General features: G+C 42.7%; 1 protein-coding gene across 11 annotated transcripts in view; it reads right to left on the reverse strand.

The window, feature by feature from the left end:
• TNFRSF19 (TNF receptor superfamily member 19) overlaps nucleotides 1-16,080 on the reverse strand; it is a 95,901-nt gene that overhangs the window by 65,931 nt on the left and 13,890 nt on the right. For all 11 annotated transcript variants that reach the window (XR_009496614.1, XR_001501507.3, XR_009496613.1 and 8 more), the window contains 2 exon segments: nucleotides 8,381-8,480; nucleotides 6,142-6,252 (listed from right to left, as the gene is read on the reverse strand). Coding sequence is in view for 4 of the 11 variants with exons in the window: in XM_005213808.5 (XP_005213865.1) it covers nucleotides 6,142-6,252; nucleotides 8,381-8,446 (177 nt within the window). In the remaining 7 variants the exon portion in view is untranslated.

A 16,080-nucleotide genomic window follows, 5' to 3' on the forward strand; every position in this document is an offset into this window, starting at 1 on the left:
TTACTTCCATTGGTATGTTTGAATCCTTTGGCTTTCTTATATTTTATAATTTAGAGCCTGAGCAAGGCTCACTTGCTAATTTTATTTACTAAGAACTAAAACCAAACTAAAAGACTTGGCAAACATATTATTAATAACACACCAATCACACATTCATTAACTTTTATATTACTAGATTTAACTGTTTCCTTTCTTTCCAAGTGGCTCAGACGGTAAAGAATCTGCCTGCAATGTGGGAGATTCCTGGGTTGGCAAGATACCCTGGAGGAGGGCAGGGCAACACACCAGTATTATTGCCTGGAGCATCCCTATGGGCAGAGGAGCCTGGCGGGCTGCAGTCCGTGGGGTCACAAAGAGTCAGACACGACTGAGCGCCGAAGCACCATGTACACTATGTACTAGCACTTACTTTCCAAAACCTATTTGAGGTTGACCGATCTGTTCACTCCTCTAGCAAAGACACACTAAGTGTCTGTTAAACGGAGCTGGGCCGTCTGTGTAGACGGTGAGGGTGAAAGCTGACAGGCTGCCTGCCTGCAGAATGGATATATCAGCACATGCAGGAACACCCTCAACATATGTAAATTTCTGCTTCTGAGTGGGTCTTCAGTTCAGTTCAGTTCAGTTGCTCAGTTGTATCCAACTCTTTGCGACCCCATTACTGCAGCACACCAGGCCTCCCTGTCCATCACCAACTCCCACAGCTTACTCAAACTCATGTCCATTGAATCGGTGATGCCATCCAACCATCTCATCCTCTGTCATCCCCTTCTCCTCCCGCCTTCAATCTTTCCCAGCATCAGGGTCTTTTCCAATGAGTTAGTTCTTCACATCAGGTGGCCATAATATTGGAGTTTCCACTTCAGCATCAGTCCTTCTAATGAATATTCAAGACTGATATGCTTTAGGATGGACTGGTTGGATCCCCTTGCAGTTCAAGGGACTCTCAAGAGTCTTCTCTAACACCACAGTTCAAAAGCATCAATTCTTTGGCGCTCAGCTTTCTTTAGAGTCCAACTCTCACATCCATACATGACTACTGGAAAAACCATAGCCTTGACTAGATGGACCTTTGTTGGCAAAGTAATGTCTCTGCTTTTTAGTATGCTGTCTAGGTTGGTCATAGCTTTTCTTCCAAGGAGCAAGAGTCTTCTAATTTCATGGCTGCAGTCACCACCTGCACTGATTTTGAAGCCTCCCAATATAAAGTCTCTCACTGTTTCCGCTGTTTCCCCATCTATTTGCCATGAAGTGATGGGACCAGATGCCATGATCTTAGTTTTCTGAATGTTGAGTTTTAAGCCAACTCTTTTACTCTCTTCTTTCACTTTCATCAAGAGGATCTTTAGTTTTTCTTCCCTTTCTGCCATAAGGGTGGTATCATCTGCATATCTGAGGTTATTGATATATCTCCCGGCAATCTTGATTCCAGCTTGTGCTTCATCCAGCCCAGCGTTTCTCACGATGTACTCTGCATATAAGTTGAGCAAGCAGGGTGACAATATACAGTCTTGACATACTCCTTTCCCAATTTGGAACCAGTCTCTGGTTCCATGTCCAGTTCTAACTGTTGCTTCTTGACCTGCATTCAGATTTCTCAGGAGGTAGGTCAGGTGTTCTGGTATTCCCATCACTTAAAGAATTTTCCACAAAATTTGTTGTAATACACACAGTCAAAGGCTTTGGCATAGTCAATAAAGCAGAAGTAGATGTTTTTCTGGAACTCTCTTGCTTTTTCGATGATCCATTGGATGTTGGCAGTTTGACCTCTGGTTGCTCTGCCTTTTCTAAATCCAGTTTGAACATCTGGAAGTTCATGGTTCACATACTGTTGAAGTCTGGCTTGGAGAATTCTGAGCATTCCTTTGCTAGCGTGTGAGATGAGTGCAATTGTGCAGTAGTTTGAGCATTCTTTGGCATTGCCTTTCTTTGGGACGGAGAAGGCAATGGCACCCCACTCCAGTACTCTTGCCTGGAAAATCCCATGGACGGAGGAGCCTGGTAGGCTGCAGTCCATGGGGTCGCTAAGAGTCGGACACGACTGAGCGACTTCACTTTCACTTTTCACTTTCCTGCATTGGAGGAGGAAATGGCAACCCACTCCAGTGTTCTTGCCTGGAGAATCCCAGGGACAGGGGCGCCTGGTGGGCTGCCATCTATGGGATCGCACAGAGTCGGACACAACTGAAGCAACTTAGCAGTAGCAGTTCTTTGAGATTGGAATGACAACTGACCTTTTCCAGTCCTGTGGCCACTGCTGAGCTTTCCAAATTTGCGGGCATATTGAGTGCAGCACTTTCACAGCATCATCTTTTAGGATTTGAAATAGCTCAGCTGGAATTCCATCACCTTCACTACCTTTGTTCATAGTGATGCTTCCTAAGGCCTACTTTGTGTTCCAGGATGTCTGGCTCTAGGTGAGTGATCACACCATCGTGATTATCTGGGTCATGAAAATCTTTTTATACAGTTCTTCTGTGTATTCTTGCCATCTCTTCTTAATATCTTGTGCTTCTGTAAAGTCCATGCCATTTCTGTCCTTTATTGTGCCCATCTTTGCATCAAATATTCTCTTGGTATCTCTAATTTTCTTGATGAGATCTCGATCTTTCCCATTCTATTGTTTTCCTCTATTTCTTTGTACTGATCACTGAGGAAGGCTTTCTTATCTCTCCTTGCTATTCTTTGGAACTCTGCATTCAAATGGGTATATCTTTCCTTCTCTCCTTTGCCTTTAGCTTCTCTTCTTTTCTCAGCTATTTATAAGGCCTCCCCAGACAACGATTTTGTCTTGTCTTGTCTTTTTCTTGGGGATTGTCTTGATCACTGCTCCTGTACAATGTCATGAACTTCCGTCCATAGTTCTTCAGGTACTCTGTCTATCAGATCTAATCCCATGAATCTATTTCTCACTTCCACTATATAATCATAAGGGATTTGATTTAGGTCTTACCTGAATGCTCTAGTGGTTTTCCCTACTTTCTTCAATTTAAGTCTGCATTTAGCAATAAAGAGTTCATGATCTTAGCCATAGCCAGCTCCCGGTCTTGTTTTTGCTGACTGTATAGAGCTTCTCCATATTTGGCTGCAAAGAATATAATCAATCTGATTTTGGTATTGACCATCTCGTGATGTCCATGTGTAGAGTCTTCTCTTGTGTTGTTGGAAGAGGGTGTTTGCTATGACCAGTGCATTCTCGTGACCTGCTTCGTTTTGTACTCCAAGGCCAAATTTGCCTGTTACTCCAGGTATCTCTTGACGTCCTAGTTTTGCATTCCAGTCCCCTATAATGAAAAGGGCATCTTTTTTGGTGTTAGTTCTAGAAGGTCTTATAGGTCTTCATAGAACCGTTGAGCTTCAACTTCTTCAGCATTACTGGTTGGGGCATAATCTTGGATTACTGTGATACTGAATGGTTTGCCTGGGAAACGAACAGAGATCATTCTGTTGTTTTTGAGATTGCGTCCAAGTACTGCATTTCGGACTCTTTTTGTTGACTATGATGGCCTCTCGATTTCTTCTAAGGGATTCTTGCCTACAGTAGTAGAGTGGGTTTCCAGAATCTAATACTTCCGGGACATCGTTACCTTCACTTTTACTCTTTTTCCCTTAATTTGTCCTGGACATTTTTAAAATGAGGAAATGGATCATAAATACTAATAAACAAAAAGAGTATGCATAGGAGAGCTATTCATTGCTTCCTTTTGTTGCTGTTAATGAAATATAGTTGGACAGCTATTGCAACAATCAGGGAAAATTACTCCCTAATGAAAAATATTTCTTCTGGCTATCCATGGGAAATTATGAAATATGGAAACTACTATCAGTTAACCTCAGAAGATGAGTTTTTAAAAAAAATTTTGGAGCTGATAGAAACTTCATCTTCATTCTCTAGATAAATGATGAAGGTTAGTGAACGGTTTCTTAGAAATGACTTAACTCATCTCTTCAAATCTGTGAGTTTTCATTCTGATTTAAGAGAGATTTGGAAAAAGAACTCTGAGGAGTAGAAACACCGCTATTTTCCTCCCAGGCATGACTGCATTCTTAACTTTGTCGATAGATTCCAGATATGCAGTCTGCCATTATAAAGGACCTTTTTACAACGGACAGGGATTACAAAAAACATCAGTCAGGGTGCTCCAGTTAACCTGACTTTGCAGAGTTCAAAACTCAGCCAGTTTCTGCCCAGACGGAAGGCCCAGGAGGCTGAAAGTCATCGCATATTAAACACAACACTCAGGCCATCCACAGAATTACTTGTGGAATGCATAATTCTTTGTTTCCCAATGTTTGCAGATCATCAATCAAAAGTCTATGAATGACAAGACTCAACTTCAGAGCACAGTGGACTGGAGGGGAAAGGACTTCTCTTTGAAAAGTCACTTAAAGAGACATTTTTTGTTTCTTTTCTAACAGGAAGATCTTGGTGCATTATTTAGAACAAAACGATACATCAATTGTCCACAACCGGTAACATCTTCGAAAGGTCAGTCAATAAAGCAAATGTGTGCGTAGCTTCCAAGGTGCTCAGGACAGAGAAGGGCCCCAGAACACCCAAGATGCTGCGTCCACCCTCTTAGAACACGGCTGACTCATAAGCAGTCCTGAAGATGAGTCTATTTAAGATGTTCCTGAAAGGAGCTTATACTCAGCATGCTGCTGCTGCTAAGTCTCTTCAGTCATGTCCGACTCTGTGTGACCCCCTGGACGGTAGGGCACCAGGCTCCTCTGTCCCCGGGATTCTCCAGGCACGAACACTGGAGTGGGTTGCCATGCCCTCCTCCAGGGGATCTTCCTGACCCAGGGATCGAACCTGCATCTCTTAGATCTTTAGCATTGACAGACCTGGGAAGTCCATACTCAGCATGGGAAAAATAATAATCACACTGGCATTGTTGAAAGAATGTTCAAAACTCTGGCTTGGAAAACAACTCCTCCCTTGGAGCCTGGTTACTTAAGACACTGTTGGACTCTGCTCCTTGACTAGCAATGGTAACCTTCATCTTAAGAAAAAGAAGGCCCAGTAAATAGGAGCATTAACATATTCTGCTATCAATGCTTTATTTTTAAGTCATTAGTAGAATGTTGATTCTTTTTAATTAATGCAAATAAACCTTAATGATTCTTTTTTTTTTCTTTAAGGAGATTGTTTCAGGGCTTCTCTGGTGGCTCAGTGGCAAAGAATTCTCCTGCCAATGCAGGAAACAAGGATTCAATCCCGGATCCAGGAAGATTCAACTTGGTACAGAGCAACAAAGCCACAACTGTTGAGCCCAAGTTCTAGAGCCTGGGAGCCGCAACTACTGAGCCCACGTACCATGACTACTGAAGCCTGTATGCCTACAGTCTGTGCTCTACAACAAGAAAAGCCATCACAGTTGAAAGCCCGCACACTGTGACTAGAGAGTAGCCCCTACTCTCCACACCTAGAGAAAAGCCCATGCAGCAACGAAGACCCAGCACACACAAGAATAGATAAATAAAACTATTTAAAAAATTATTCTATTGAAGTATAGTTGATTTACAATGTTATGTTAATTTCTGCTGTGCCACGGACTGATTTAGTTATACAAATATATACATTCTCTTTCATGTTCCCTTTCATTGTGGTTTATCACAGATTATTGAATATAGTTTCCTGTGCTACACAGTGAGACCTTATTGGTTAATGATTCTATTCTTTTAATAAAATATGGTAAACATTAAAGTATACAGAACTATGAGGTATGGTTACCAGAATCAACTTCTTTTGTCTCAGTGAGACACGTGAATCGAACGTATTGAGAAGGGAATTGTTCAATACTTGGCTAAAGGAGGAAATCATCACCAGTCATCAACTGAAAAAGAATTCAGCTGATAAGAACGCATTTAAAAAAACACAGACGTGGGACTTCCCTAGTGGTCCATGGTTGAGAATCCACCTTGCAGTTCAGGGGACCCGTGTTCGATCCCTGGTCGGGAAACTAAGATCCCACATGCTGCAGAGCAGCTAAATCTGTACGCCACAACTACAGAGTTTTCACACTGCAGCAAAAGATCCCGCGTGCCACAACCAAGACCTGAGGCGTCCAAGCAAATAAGCAAATAAGTATAAATAAAAACACAGGCGTACGACTGTCCCACGCACCCAACAGTTACCTTGGACAACTCCATGCCTGGCCCACACTGCTTGCACAGAACACAGCTTCCTGACTGGTCCCTGAATTCCTGCTGTCCACAGTCTCCTGTTTCACAAATCACTCCACATGCCTGAAAAAAAACATTTCACAAAACGTTATCTTAAGGTGAGGTAATTCTGTTTTTCACAAAAAGGGAACAGTATCTTCAGTATTATCGACATAACCACTGAAGGTAAACATTAATTCAGAGTGAGGCCAATTCAGTTTCCACTTTAGGAAGGAAAACCACTTTCTGGAAAAGTCAGCGAAACAATTCAAGCCCGAGTCCTCTCTCTGCTTCTGAATGAGAACTCCCCTTTTCTGGAATCAATCGCCATCTTCTTCCTACACATTTGTGAACGCAAGGTAAAAATTGCTAGAAGCTGTTCTCTTTTCTAAGTGAGAAGATGACTTAAAAGAACAGATATGCAGAGACCCAGGGTACTTCTTCAACTGGAAAAATTCTGAATTTAAAAATCGTATTTTTTTGATTTTTAATATAAACATATTCAGCTATAATGAATTGAATAATAAATAAATAAATGGAACATATAGACTGGCCTCAAGAACTCTGCTATTATCTTTTAGACATATCTAACACCCAACTTTGGTGCAGAAGTTTCCACCTTTTCAGTTGAATTACATTTACTTCGAGTCCATCATTCAAAAAATTCTGACAATATTGAGATCAGTAAAATTCCTAATAATTATGATGATGACAAAACTGGCCAAATCCTCTGCTCTTCAAAGTTAAAGTGTTACTTTCCTATTGATTGCCATTTTGCCACTTAATTGGGACCTAATAATATCCTTTTTCTAAAAATTGAAGTATTGGTGATTTTCAATGTTGTGCTAATTTCTGCTGTATAGCAAAGTGACTCAATCATACATACATATTTACACACACATATATATGCACAAATGCTAAGTCGTTTCAGTCGTGTCTGACTCTTTGCAACCCCATTGACTGTGGCCCGCCAAGCTCCTCTGTCCATGGGATTCTCCAGGCAAGAATACTAAAGTGGGTTGCCATGCCCTCCTCCAGAGGATCTTCCCAGCCTAGGGATTGAACTCACATATCTTACATCACTGCATTGGCAGGCAGGTTCTTTGCCACTATATATGCATATACTTTATTTTTTAATATTCTTTTCCATTATGGTTTATCACAGGATATGAACATAGTTCTCTGTGCTATACAGTAGGACTTTTTGTTTATCCATCCTATATGTAACCGTTTGCATCTGTTAACCCTAACTTCCCATTCCATCCCTCCCCATTGGCAACTGAAAGTCTCTTTTCTATGTCCTTACAATATGCTTTGGTTCACAGCATAGGTCTTAATGGAAGGACTATCTACTTTGCAAAAACAAAGGTTGTAAGTTATTTTCAAGATACAGACTTTATTTCTTATTTTACCTAAAGACAGTTAAGTTCATCTTATATGCACTCATCCTACAAGAGTATGTATATCTGCTTCTTAATAGCTGATGTTTCATTAAAAAGTGTTGGAATTAATAGAATCTCAGACTGGTGACAACATTCAGTTCAAACTCTCATGTCAAGCAAAGGCCCCCTCAGTAATATTCCTGATGCTAATTCTGTTGCCCTAAATGAAAACTGAGAGCTTCAGGAGGCATGGGCGGAATAGAGACTGGAGTGTGCAATGCTCTTTACATGGAGTTGCATAGAACGGGCTTTAGTGGTGACAGCATGGGCAGTTATTCAGTACAAACTGCTTCCACTTGAAGCAAATATCTACAACAATGTCATCCAACCTTTTTAAATAAAATCCCAGCCTTATTCTCTAGAGCAAGCAGGAGGGAGAATTCAAGGTGTGGTTCAAGATCATAATTTGGGGCTAAAGGTCTAGTAATCACCTCCAGCCTCTCTTAACCACACTTGACAACCAATCTTAGAGGAAAGTGTTAGTCGCTCCAGGAGTCACCTGCCTGTAAGCCCAAGAAGCATCATTATCTTGAGGCTACAAGTAATGCCATGACTTCATGATCTCATTGAGATTGAAATAAATAAGTGCAATTATTGCCACAAAAGTCAAGACCCAACAGCAACCTCTGACTTATTAATTAAATGCAACAATGATAAAAGGAATTTGAAAGAAAAATTTGAAGATATGGGGTTAAAAATGGGAAATAGATTGGGTACTAGTTCTATGAATTTTTCCCCTACATTCTTATGAAAGTAAAGAGTTGACTTACCAAACAGGCTAGTAAAACTACAACCGTGAAAGATTTCTGTTGCCTGAGTAGCACGTTTGAAGCCATTGCTCTTATTAAATGTATTTCTGGTTGAAGAGCTCTAAAAGAGAAGAAGATACAGTTAATGTTAATCCAGGAGTGACTGCGCTTAGTATTTACTACACAGTGCTACCATTTACTATATACACTAGTAAAACATGATACTATTTAGTATATTAATAAAACAAAATATCATTTATGTTTTAAAAAGAACTCATCTTTTTCAAAGATACCAGAGATAAATACTAAACAATTCTTTAAAAATTTAGGTTATGAGAACTGAAGCTTTGTCAACCTACACAGTACATAGAAAACACCTACGGGCTCTGAATTCCTAGGCTACACATGCCTTTATTTTCTTTCTGTCCAAGTCTCTACAGTGTCAACTTCACCCAGCAGAAAATTACATTCAAACTTACAGAAACTTCCCATTTATATGGGTTTAGTCATATAGGATGATACCAATGATAAAATAACTAACACATGCTAAGCACACGCCATTCTTAGCAGAACTCATTTCATCTTCACAACTACCCTAGAAGGTGGATGCTGTCGTTATCCCCACTTTAGAGATGAGGAAACTGAGGCTCATTAAGGGCTGAGTCACTTGCCTCGGGTGACACTGGTGGTAAGAGGCAGAGCTGGACGCCAACCCCGCTGGGTGGCTCCAGTGTCCCCATGACAGACACCGTGAAATCAACCTGCTCCATTTAATAAAAACTGCGTGCTTGTGTCTCAGATCTTGAGCTTCACTAAGAAGCGGGAACAACTAACATCTGGCATTTGTAAACTCTTCCCCAAACCAGTACAGCGCAAATTATCTACCAGCAGAAAAATGAGCATTTATTAAAAACAAAAAAAACACCTAAAAATCATTTATAAGTGATGAACTGGAGGCACTACCCTGACACTTCAAGAAGAACAAACTAAGCCTCTTTCTCTTTGCCAAATGCAGAGACAAGTGTGTTTTGTTTTGTTTTTACAGACTCACGCCATGTCAAGAGAAGAGATTTATTTGAACATTTTTAAAAAGTAAAGACTCATCTGTAACCTCCACCAATCAGGCAGAGGAACAGTGATTCAGTTTCTAACAAGAACTCAGAGCAGATAGCCTGACTACTTGGAAAGAAACCAGAGCAAAAATCAAACAGCTCAAGAAAAACAGCAACAGTAACAACAAAGGAAGCAGGCTGAGCTGAGCAGGCTGCCGTCCCAACTGCGGACCAAACAGCCAGCCCAGGGCACCCCAGCCCCGCCAGGAGGCTGTCCAGGTGGTCGTCCCGGCTGCCCCAGCAGGTCCAAACATCGGCAACAAAAAGTCATTTTTAAATGTGGTTGAGTGAATAACCCATTTTGAATGAATTCAAACAGCTTTTTTTTTTTTTTCTTTTCCAGCTTCTTGATCACAGCTTTTCTCAGCCCCCCTTGCATATCTCAAAATCATCCAGCAATTACCCAACCATGCAACCTGCTGCTGTGTAGACACAGGATAGGGGTCAGAAGATAACATCACATTCCCTGAATGGTATGCTTCAGGCTGTCTCTTTCCCAGCAGGGCCCTCAATTTTTTTAAAGATAAAAAGCACAAAACCTATATGGAATTAAACTAACACAGAAAAGAGGTTATAAATACCAAAGTATATACATAGAACACGAGGAACAAAGAGATTGCTAGAGTCTGGGCACCGTTGTTATTGTTCAGTGGCCAAGTCGTGTCTGACTCTTTGCAGCCCCATGGACCGATGCACACCAAGCTTCCCTGTCCTTGACTATCTCTCGGAGTTTGCTCAAACTCATGTCCATTGAGTCAGTGATGCCATCCAACCATCTCATCCTCTGTCATCCCCTTCTTCTAGAGTCTGTGAATAATCAGTCTATAGTTGAGCGTCCAGTTAGGACAGATAACTCTACTGGGGCTTGGTGCTAATTACTGTGGAAGGCAGACAAAACATGCAGCATCTTCTTGTAAAGATGACTGATGACACACACCTCAACCTAGAAGTCAAGGCAATTCGATTCTGACTTCACAAGACATGCCCATTTTATGTACGAAAATAAATATGGCAAAATATTATCTATGATTTAGGTTTATACTGTGGCAATCTGGGGGATTTTTTACCCTCTTTATCCTGAACATTCTTTGTAGTATAAAGATTTCATTAGTAATGAAACAAACACATGTATAGTGCTTTGGGGGCCAAAAATGTAAGTAACATGATCCTTCTTAAAAGTTTATAAATTAAAAAAGGTGATGAGATAAAAACCATACATATACTACCCAAAAAGGAGAACACTGAACAAAGTACTATGATTTTTGCATCACAAAATTTTTTTAGATGATATGGTATACAAAAATTAATGAAACTAGATCCAATGTGCTGATTTATATTGGGTTAGCCAAATGTTTCGGGCTCCCCGTGTGGCTCAGCAGGTAAAGAATTTGCTTGCAATATGGGAGACCTGGGTTCGATCTCTGGGTTGGAAAGATCCCCTGGTTAAGGGAAAGGCTACCCACTCCAGTATTCTGGCCTGGAGAATTTCACGGCCTATACAGTCCATGGGGTTGCAAAGAGTCGGACACGACTGAGCGACTTTCACTTTTTTCTTTCACCCAAAAAGTTCATTCAGGTTTTCCCATAAGATGTTATGGGAACTTTCTGGCCAGCCCAAAATATTATCTTCCCAACACACACTAAACTGAGTAGTTGAAATGGGAAATACAAAAGGAGCACTGCTGCGCCTGCATTTCCAGGGGCACAGTGGGTTTGTGCCTGCAAATCATCTTCTAAACTCCTTGGCCAGACACCTATGCCCTTTTCATCTGCCCGCTGGCCTAGAGGTCTCATCACTGGTCCCTGCCCACGCTGCCCGCCCAGGACAGCCACACCCTGACATCCACCCTTCTGCTGCATGCCCGTGATCTTGCTCCTCTGGGTCTGGAGAGCCTTTCTCCTTCTGAGACCCTCCAAGAGCCAGCTCAGTGACCACCCTGCTGAATGCTGTCCACAGCCAAGCAGAGGGAAAAACGCGGCTCTCGTTGGCCCCACAGCCCTTTCCACATTCACGGACAAGACCCACAACACTGCACGGCAGGTCCACTCCTCAGACAACACGGTTCTTCACAGCAGGGACCACACCTGCGACTCCGTTCCTAGCGTCAGGCACACCAGGGTGCTCAGCGAACGTGTGCAGAATTAAGTGGATGAAGAAGCACAAAACAATGAAAAACACTTCGTGGAAAACACCTGAGATTTGGTTGTGGATAACAGATCTAATTCTTCTGTGGTGTACAGGATAAACATTTTTTGTTTCAGACAAATATACATATATATGTGAAATCTTACTACCTGCTCAAGGCATTCAGTACATTAAATTGCATGCTCAGCCACTTCATAGGTGTCTGACTCTTAGTGACACCATGGACTGTGGGCCACCAGGCTCCTCTGTCCATGGGATTCTCCTGGCAAGAATACTGGAGCAGGTTGCCATGCCCTCCTCCAGGGGATCTTCCTGACCCAGGGACTGAACCCGAGTCCCCTGCATCTCCTGCACTGCAGGCAGATTCTTTACCCGCTGAGCCATCAGGGAAGCCCACATTAGATCAGGAGACAGGATTAAATGACATAGTGATGTATTTTTAAACATCTTAATCCACTTTAAAAATGCAAGCTGTCATTCACAGAAGATTTCTTAAACTGGGAACTGGGGGCTGAAATGTGCCAATGAACTATGTTACTTCTCTTTTCTGTGGCTTCTCTTTTAACCTGGCTTTTTATACCAAGAGGCTGAGAAGTAGTTTAGGCTTGGGCGGACTATCTATGGAGTGGCTATGGTGGTATAAAGGCCAAGTTCAAATAGTCTCCTGCAGGTAAACCCAGATATACCCATTTGAATGCGGAGTTCCAAAGAATAGCAAGGAGAGATAAGAAAGCCTTCCTCAGAGATCAATGCAAAGAAATAGAGGAAAACAATAGAATGGGGAAAACTAGAGATCACTTCAAGAAAAGTAGAGATACCAAGGGAATATTTGATGCAAAGATGGGCACAATAAAGGACAGAAATGGCATGGACTTTACAGAAGCACAAGATATTAAGAAGAGATGGCAAGAATACACAGAAGAACTGTATAAAAAGATTTTCATGACCCAGATAATCACAATGGTGTGATCACTCACCTAGAGCCAGACATCCTGGAACACAAAGTAGGCCTTAGGAAGCATCACTACAAACAAAGGTAGTGAAGGTGATGGAATTCCAGCTGAGCTATTTCAAATCCTAAAAGATGATGCTGTGAAAGTGCTGCACTCAATATGCCAGCAAATTTGGAAAGCTCAGCAGTGGCCACAGGACTGGCAAAGGTCAGTTTTCATTCCAACCCCAAAGAAAGGCAATGCCAAAGAATGCTCAAACTACCACACAATTGCACTCATCTCACATGCTAGCAAAGTAATGCTCAAAATTCTCCAAGCCAGGCTTCAACAGTACATGAACTGTGAACTTCCAGATGTTCAAGCTGGATTTAGTAAAGGCAGAGGAACCAGAGATCAAATGCCAACATCTGTTGGATTATCAAAAAAGCAAGAGAGTTCCAGAAAAACTTCTACTTCTGCTTTAATGACTATGCCAGAGCCTCTGACTGTGTGGACCACAACAAACTGGAAAATTCTGAAAGAGATGGGAATACCAGACCACCTGACCTGCCTCCTGAGAACTCTGTATGCAGGTCAAGAAGCAACAGTTAGAACTAGACATGGAACAACAGACTGGTTCCAAATCGGGAAAGGAGTAGGTCAAGGCTGTATATTGTCACCCTGCTTATTTAACTTATATGCAGAGTACATCATGAGAAATGCTGACCTGGATGAAGCAGAAGCTGGAATCAAGATTGCTGGGAGAAATACCAATAACCTCAGATGACAGATGCAGACGACACCACATTTATGGCAGAAAGTGAAGAAGAACTAAAGAGCCTCTTGAAAGTGAAAGAGGAGAGTGAAAAAGTTGGCTTAAAACTTAACATTCAGAAAACTAAGATCATGGCATCAGGTCCCATAACTTCATGGCAAATAAATGGAAATAGTGAGAGACTTTATTTTTGGGGGGCTCCAAAATCACTGCAGATGGTGACTGCAGCCATGAAATTAAAAGTCACTTGCTCCCTGGAAGAAAAGCTATGACCAACCTAGATGACATATTAAAAAGCAGAGACATTACTTTGCCAACAAAGGTCCATTTAGTCAAAGCTATGGCTTTTCCAGTAGTCATGTATGGATGTGAGAGTTGGATTCTAAAGAAAGCTGAGCACCAAAGAATTGATGCTTTTGATCTGTGGTGTTGGAGAAGACTCTTGAGAATCTGTTGAACTGCAAGGAGATCCAACCAGCCCATCCCAAAGGAAATCAGTCTTGAATATTCATTGGAAGGACTGATGCTGAAGCTGAAACTCCAATACTTTGGCCACCTGATGGGAAGAACTGACTCATTTGAAAAGACCCTGATGCTGGGAAAGATTGAAGGCAGGAGGAGAAGGGGATGACAGAGGGTGAGATGGTTGGATGGCATCACCGACTTGATGCACATGTGTTTGAGTAAGCGCTGGGAGTTGGTGATGGAAGAGTCGGACATGACTGAGTGACTGAACTGAACTGAGGAAAACCCACCATAATTGAAAATAGCCTGCAGGTAATTGGGAATGGTCAGGAGAAAATGCAGCCAGGATCCCTGGGTTTTCAGCAAAGTCACTCTGAGATCACACATCTGTAGAGACAAAAACAAGCCCTTTCTGTGGGGTGTGGGAGGGTTTGCTGAGATAATGCAGGGAAGCGGCACAGCTGGCAGCCTGGAACAGAGTAAAGGCTTAAAGGATGATGGCTGCTGAGGATGCCATGGTTTTTGTTGCCCTTGGGAGCATCACTAACTAACTGTGGACCTGACCCGAGTCTCCTCTTCTCTGAACTGGGTGCAGTGACAGCACTGCCTCCAGAATGGCTGTGAGCAATAAGTGAGCCTGACAGCTCTGAGACATGACTGTTCCTGGCACATAATAAGTGCTCAATACGGGTCAGCAATGGGTGCTGACATTATTGGGCCTCCCAGTTGGATCAGTGGTAAAGAACCTGCCTGCCAACGCCAGAGATGCAGGAGACCCAGGTTCGATTCCTGGCTCGGGAAGATCCCCTGGAGGAGGGAATGGCAACCCACTCTAGTATTCTTGCCTGGAGAATCCTCAAGGACAGAGGAGCCTGATAGGCTATAGTCCATGGGGTCACAAAGAGTTAGACATGACTGAAGCTACTTAACATGAACACACCCTGCCTTTGTTAATGACATTACCCTTGAGGAGCAAATGATCCAGTGTATTGACAGTCCCTGAAGGCTGCAACCTGCTGGACAAATGTGGGACACCCAAATGGTCACGATCGACCAGGCAGCATTTCAGACCTCTGGACCTGAGGCTGCAGAGGGTGTTTGAAGACAGAACAGGGCCAGTGAACTAGGTATTCACAGCATCGAGGACCATGTCCGTGCTCTGGACAAAAGACAGCTTCTTTCCTCACTACCTACTCTCTTCACGAGGTGTTTATCCCCATACAAGGGAGGACACTGAGACCCAAAGGACACATGGACTAGAAATGGTGGAAACCAAAGAAAACTCATTCCTGGTGACCCTAAGGCAGGGCTCTGGGCACTATGCCAGGCTGACTAAGGGTTGTACCCACCCCAGTGAGTATCTAAGACCCTTAGCTCTGTAGGACTCCACCAAACTGATCGATACTGCAAAGCTGTACAACCACTTAAATAAAGTGTTCAGCAGTGCAACCCTTCATCCCACCAGCTCTGATGGAACAGCTGTTAGTGCCTGCAAGGAGGAGAAGCCACCTGAGGGAGGGTGCGGTAAAGGGGCGCTTGGCCCGAGCTCTTGGCGGAACAGAGCTGCTGAACCTCTTCAGACTGCCCGACCAAGAACTATTCAGAAATAAACCATTCAGCCGGTGGAGTGTTCTAAGCGTGACCTTGAATTTCCTGGAATAAAATGAAATCACTTATGAAATGTGTTGGCATTCATAAAAAAAAGAAGGAAAATTTAATGGAATAACAAGCATGTAAGTAATAATGTTTAAAACAAAAATAAGGCAATAAAAAGGTATTTACTGAAATTGCTTTTAACTTCTGGGACTGGCCCAGGTAAAGAAATGCTTTTTATAGATGCCAGCGTTCTGTTTATCTGGGGAAGGACCTGACAAGCACAGAATATACACATTATGAGATTATGGACAATGGGTCTGGGCTTCCCTGGTAGCTCAGAGGTAAAGAATACGCCTGCCAATGCAGGAGGTGTGGATTTGATCTCTGGGCCAGGAAGATCCCCTGGAGAAGGAAATGGCAACCCACTCCAATATTCTTGCCTGGGAAATCCCATGGACAGCGGAGACGGGCGGGCTGCAGTCCTGGGGTTGCAAAGAGTCAGACACAACTTAGCAACTAAACAACAATGGGCCCACAGGGGCTTTCACATTTTGCCTCAGTGTCCAGACGATACATCAACTAGCAGTCTGGTGCCTGTTTTTCCAAAATGTGTGCAGAGAAACCAGCCGCGGCAATCAGGAGAAGACCAAAGATGTCTGGTGTACAGGAATCCAGGCGTGTGGGATTGCTGTCTC

The sequence above is a fragment of the Bos taurus genome, chromosome 12 (assembly GCF_002263795.3).
Source record: "Bos taurus isolate L1 Dominette 01449 registration number 42190680 breed Hereford chromosome 12, ARS-UCD2.0, whole genome shotgun sequence".
NCBI lineage: Eukaryota > Metazoa > Chordata > Mammalia > Artiodactyla > Bovidae > Bos > Bos taurus.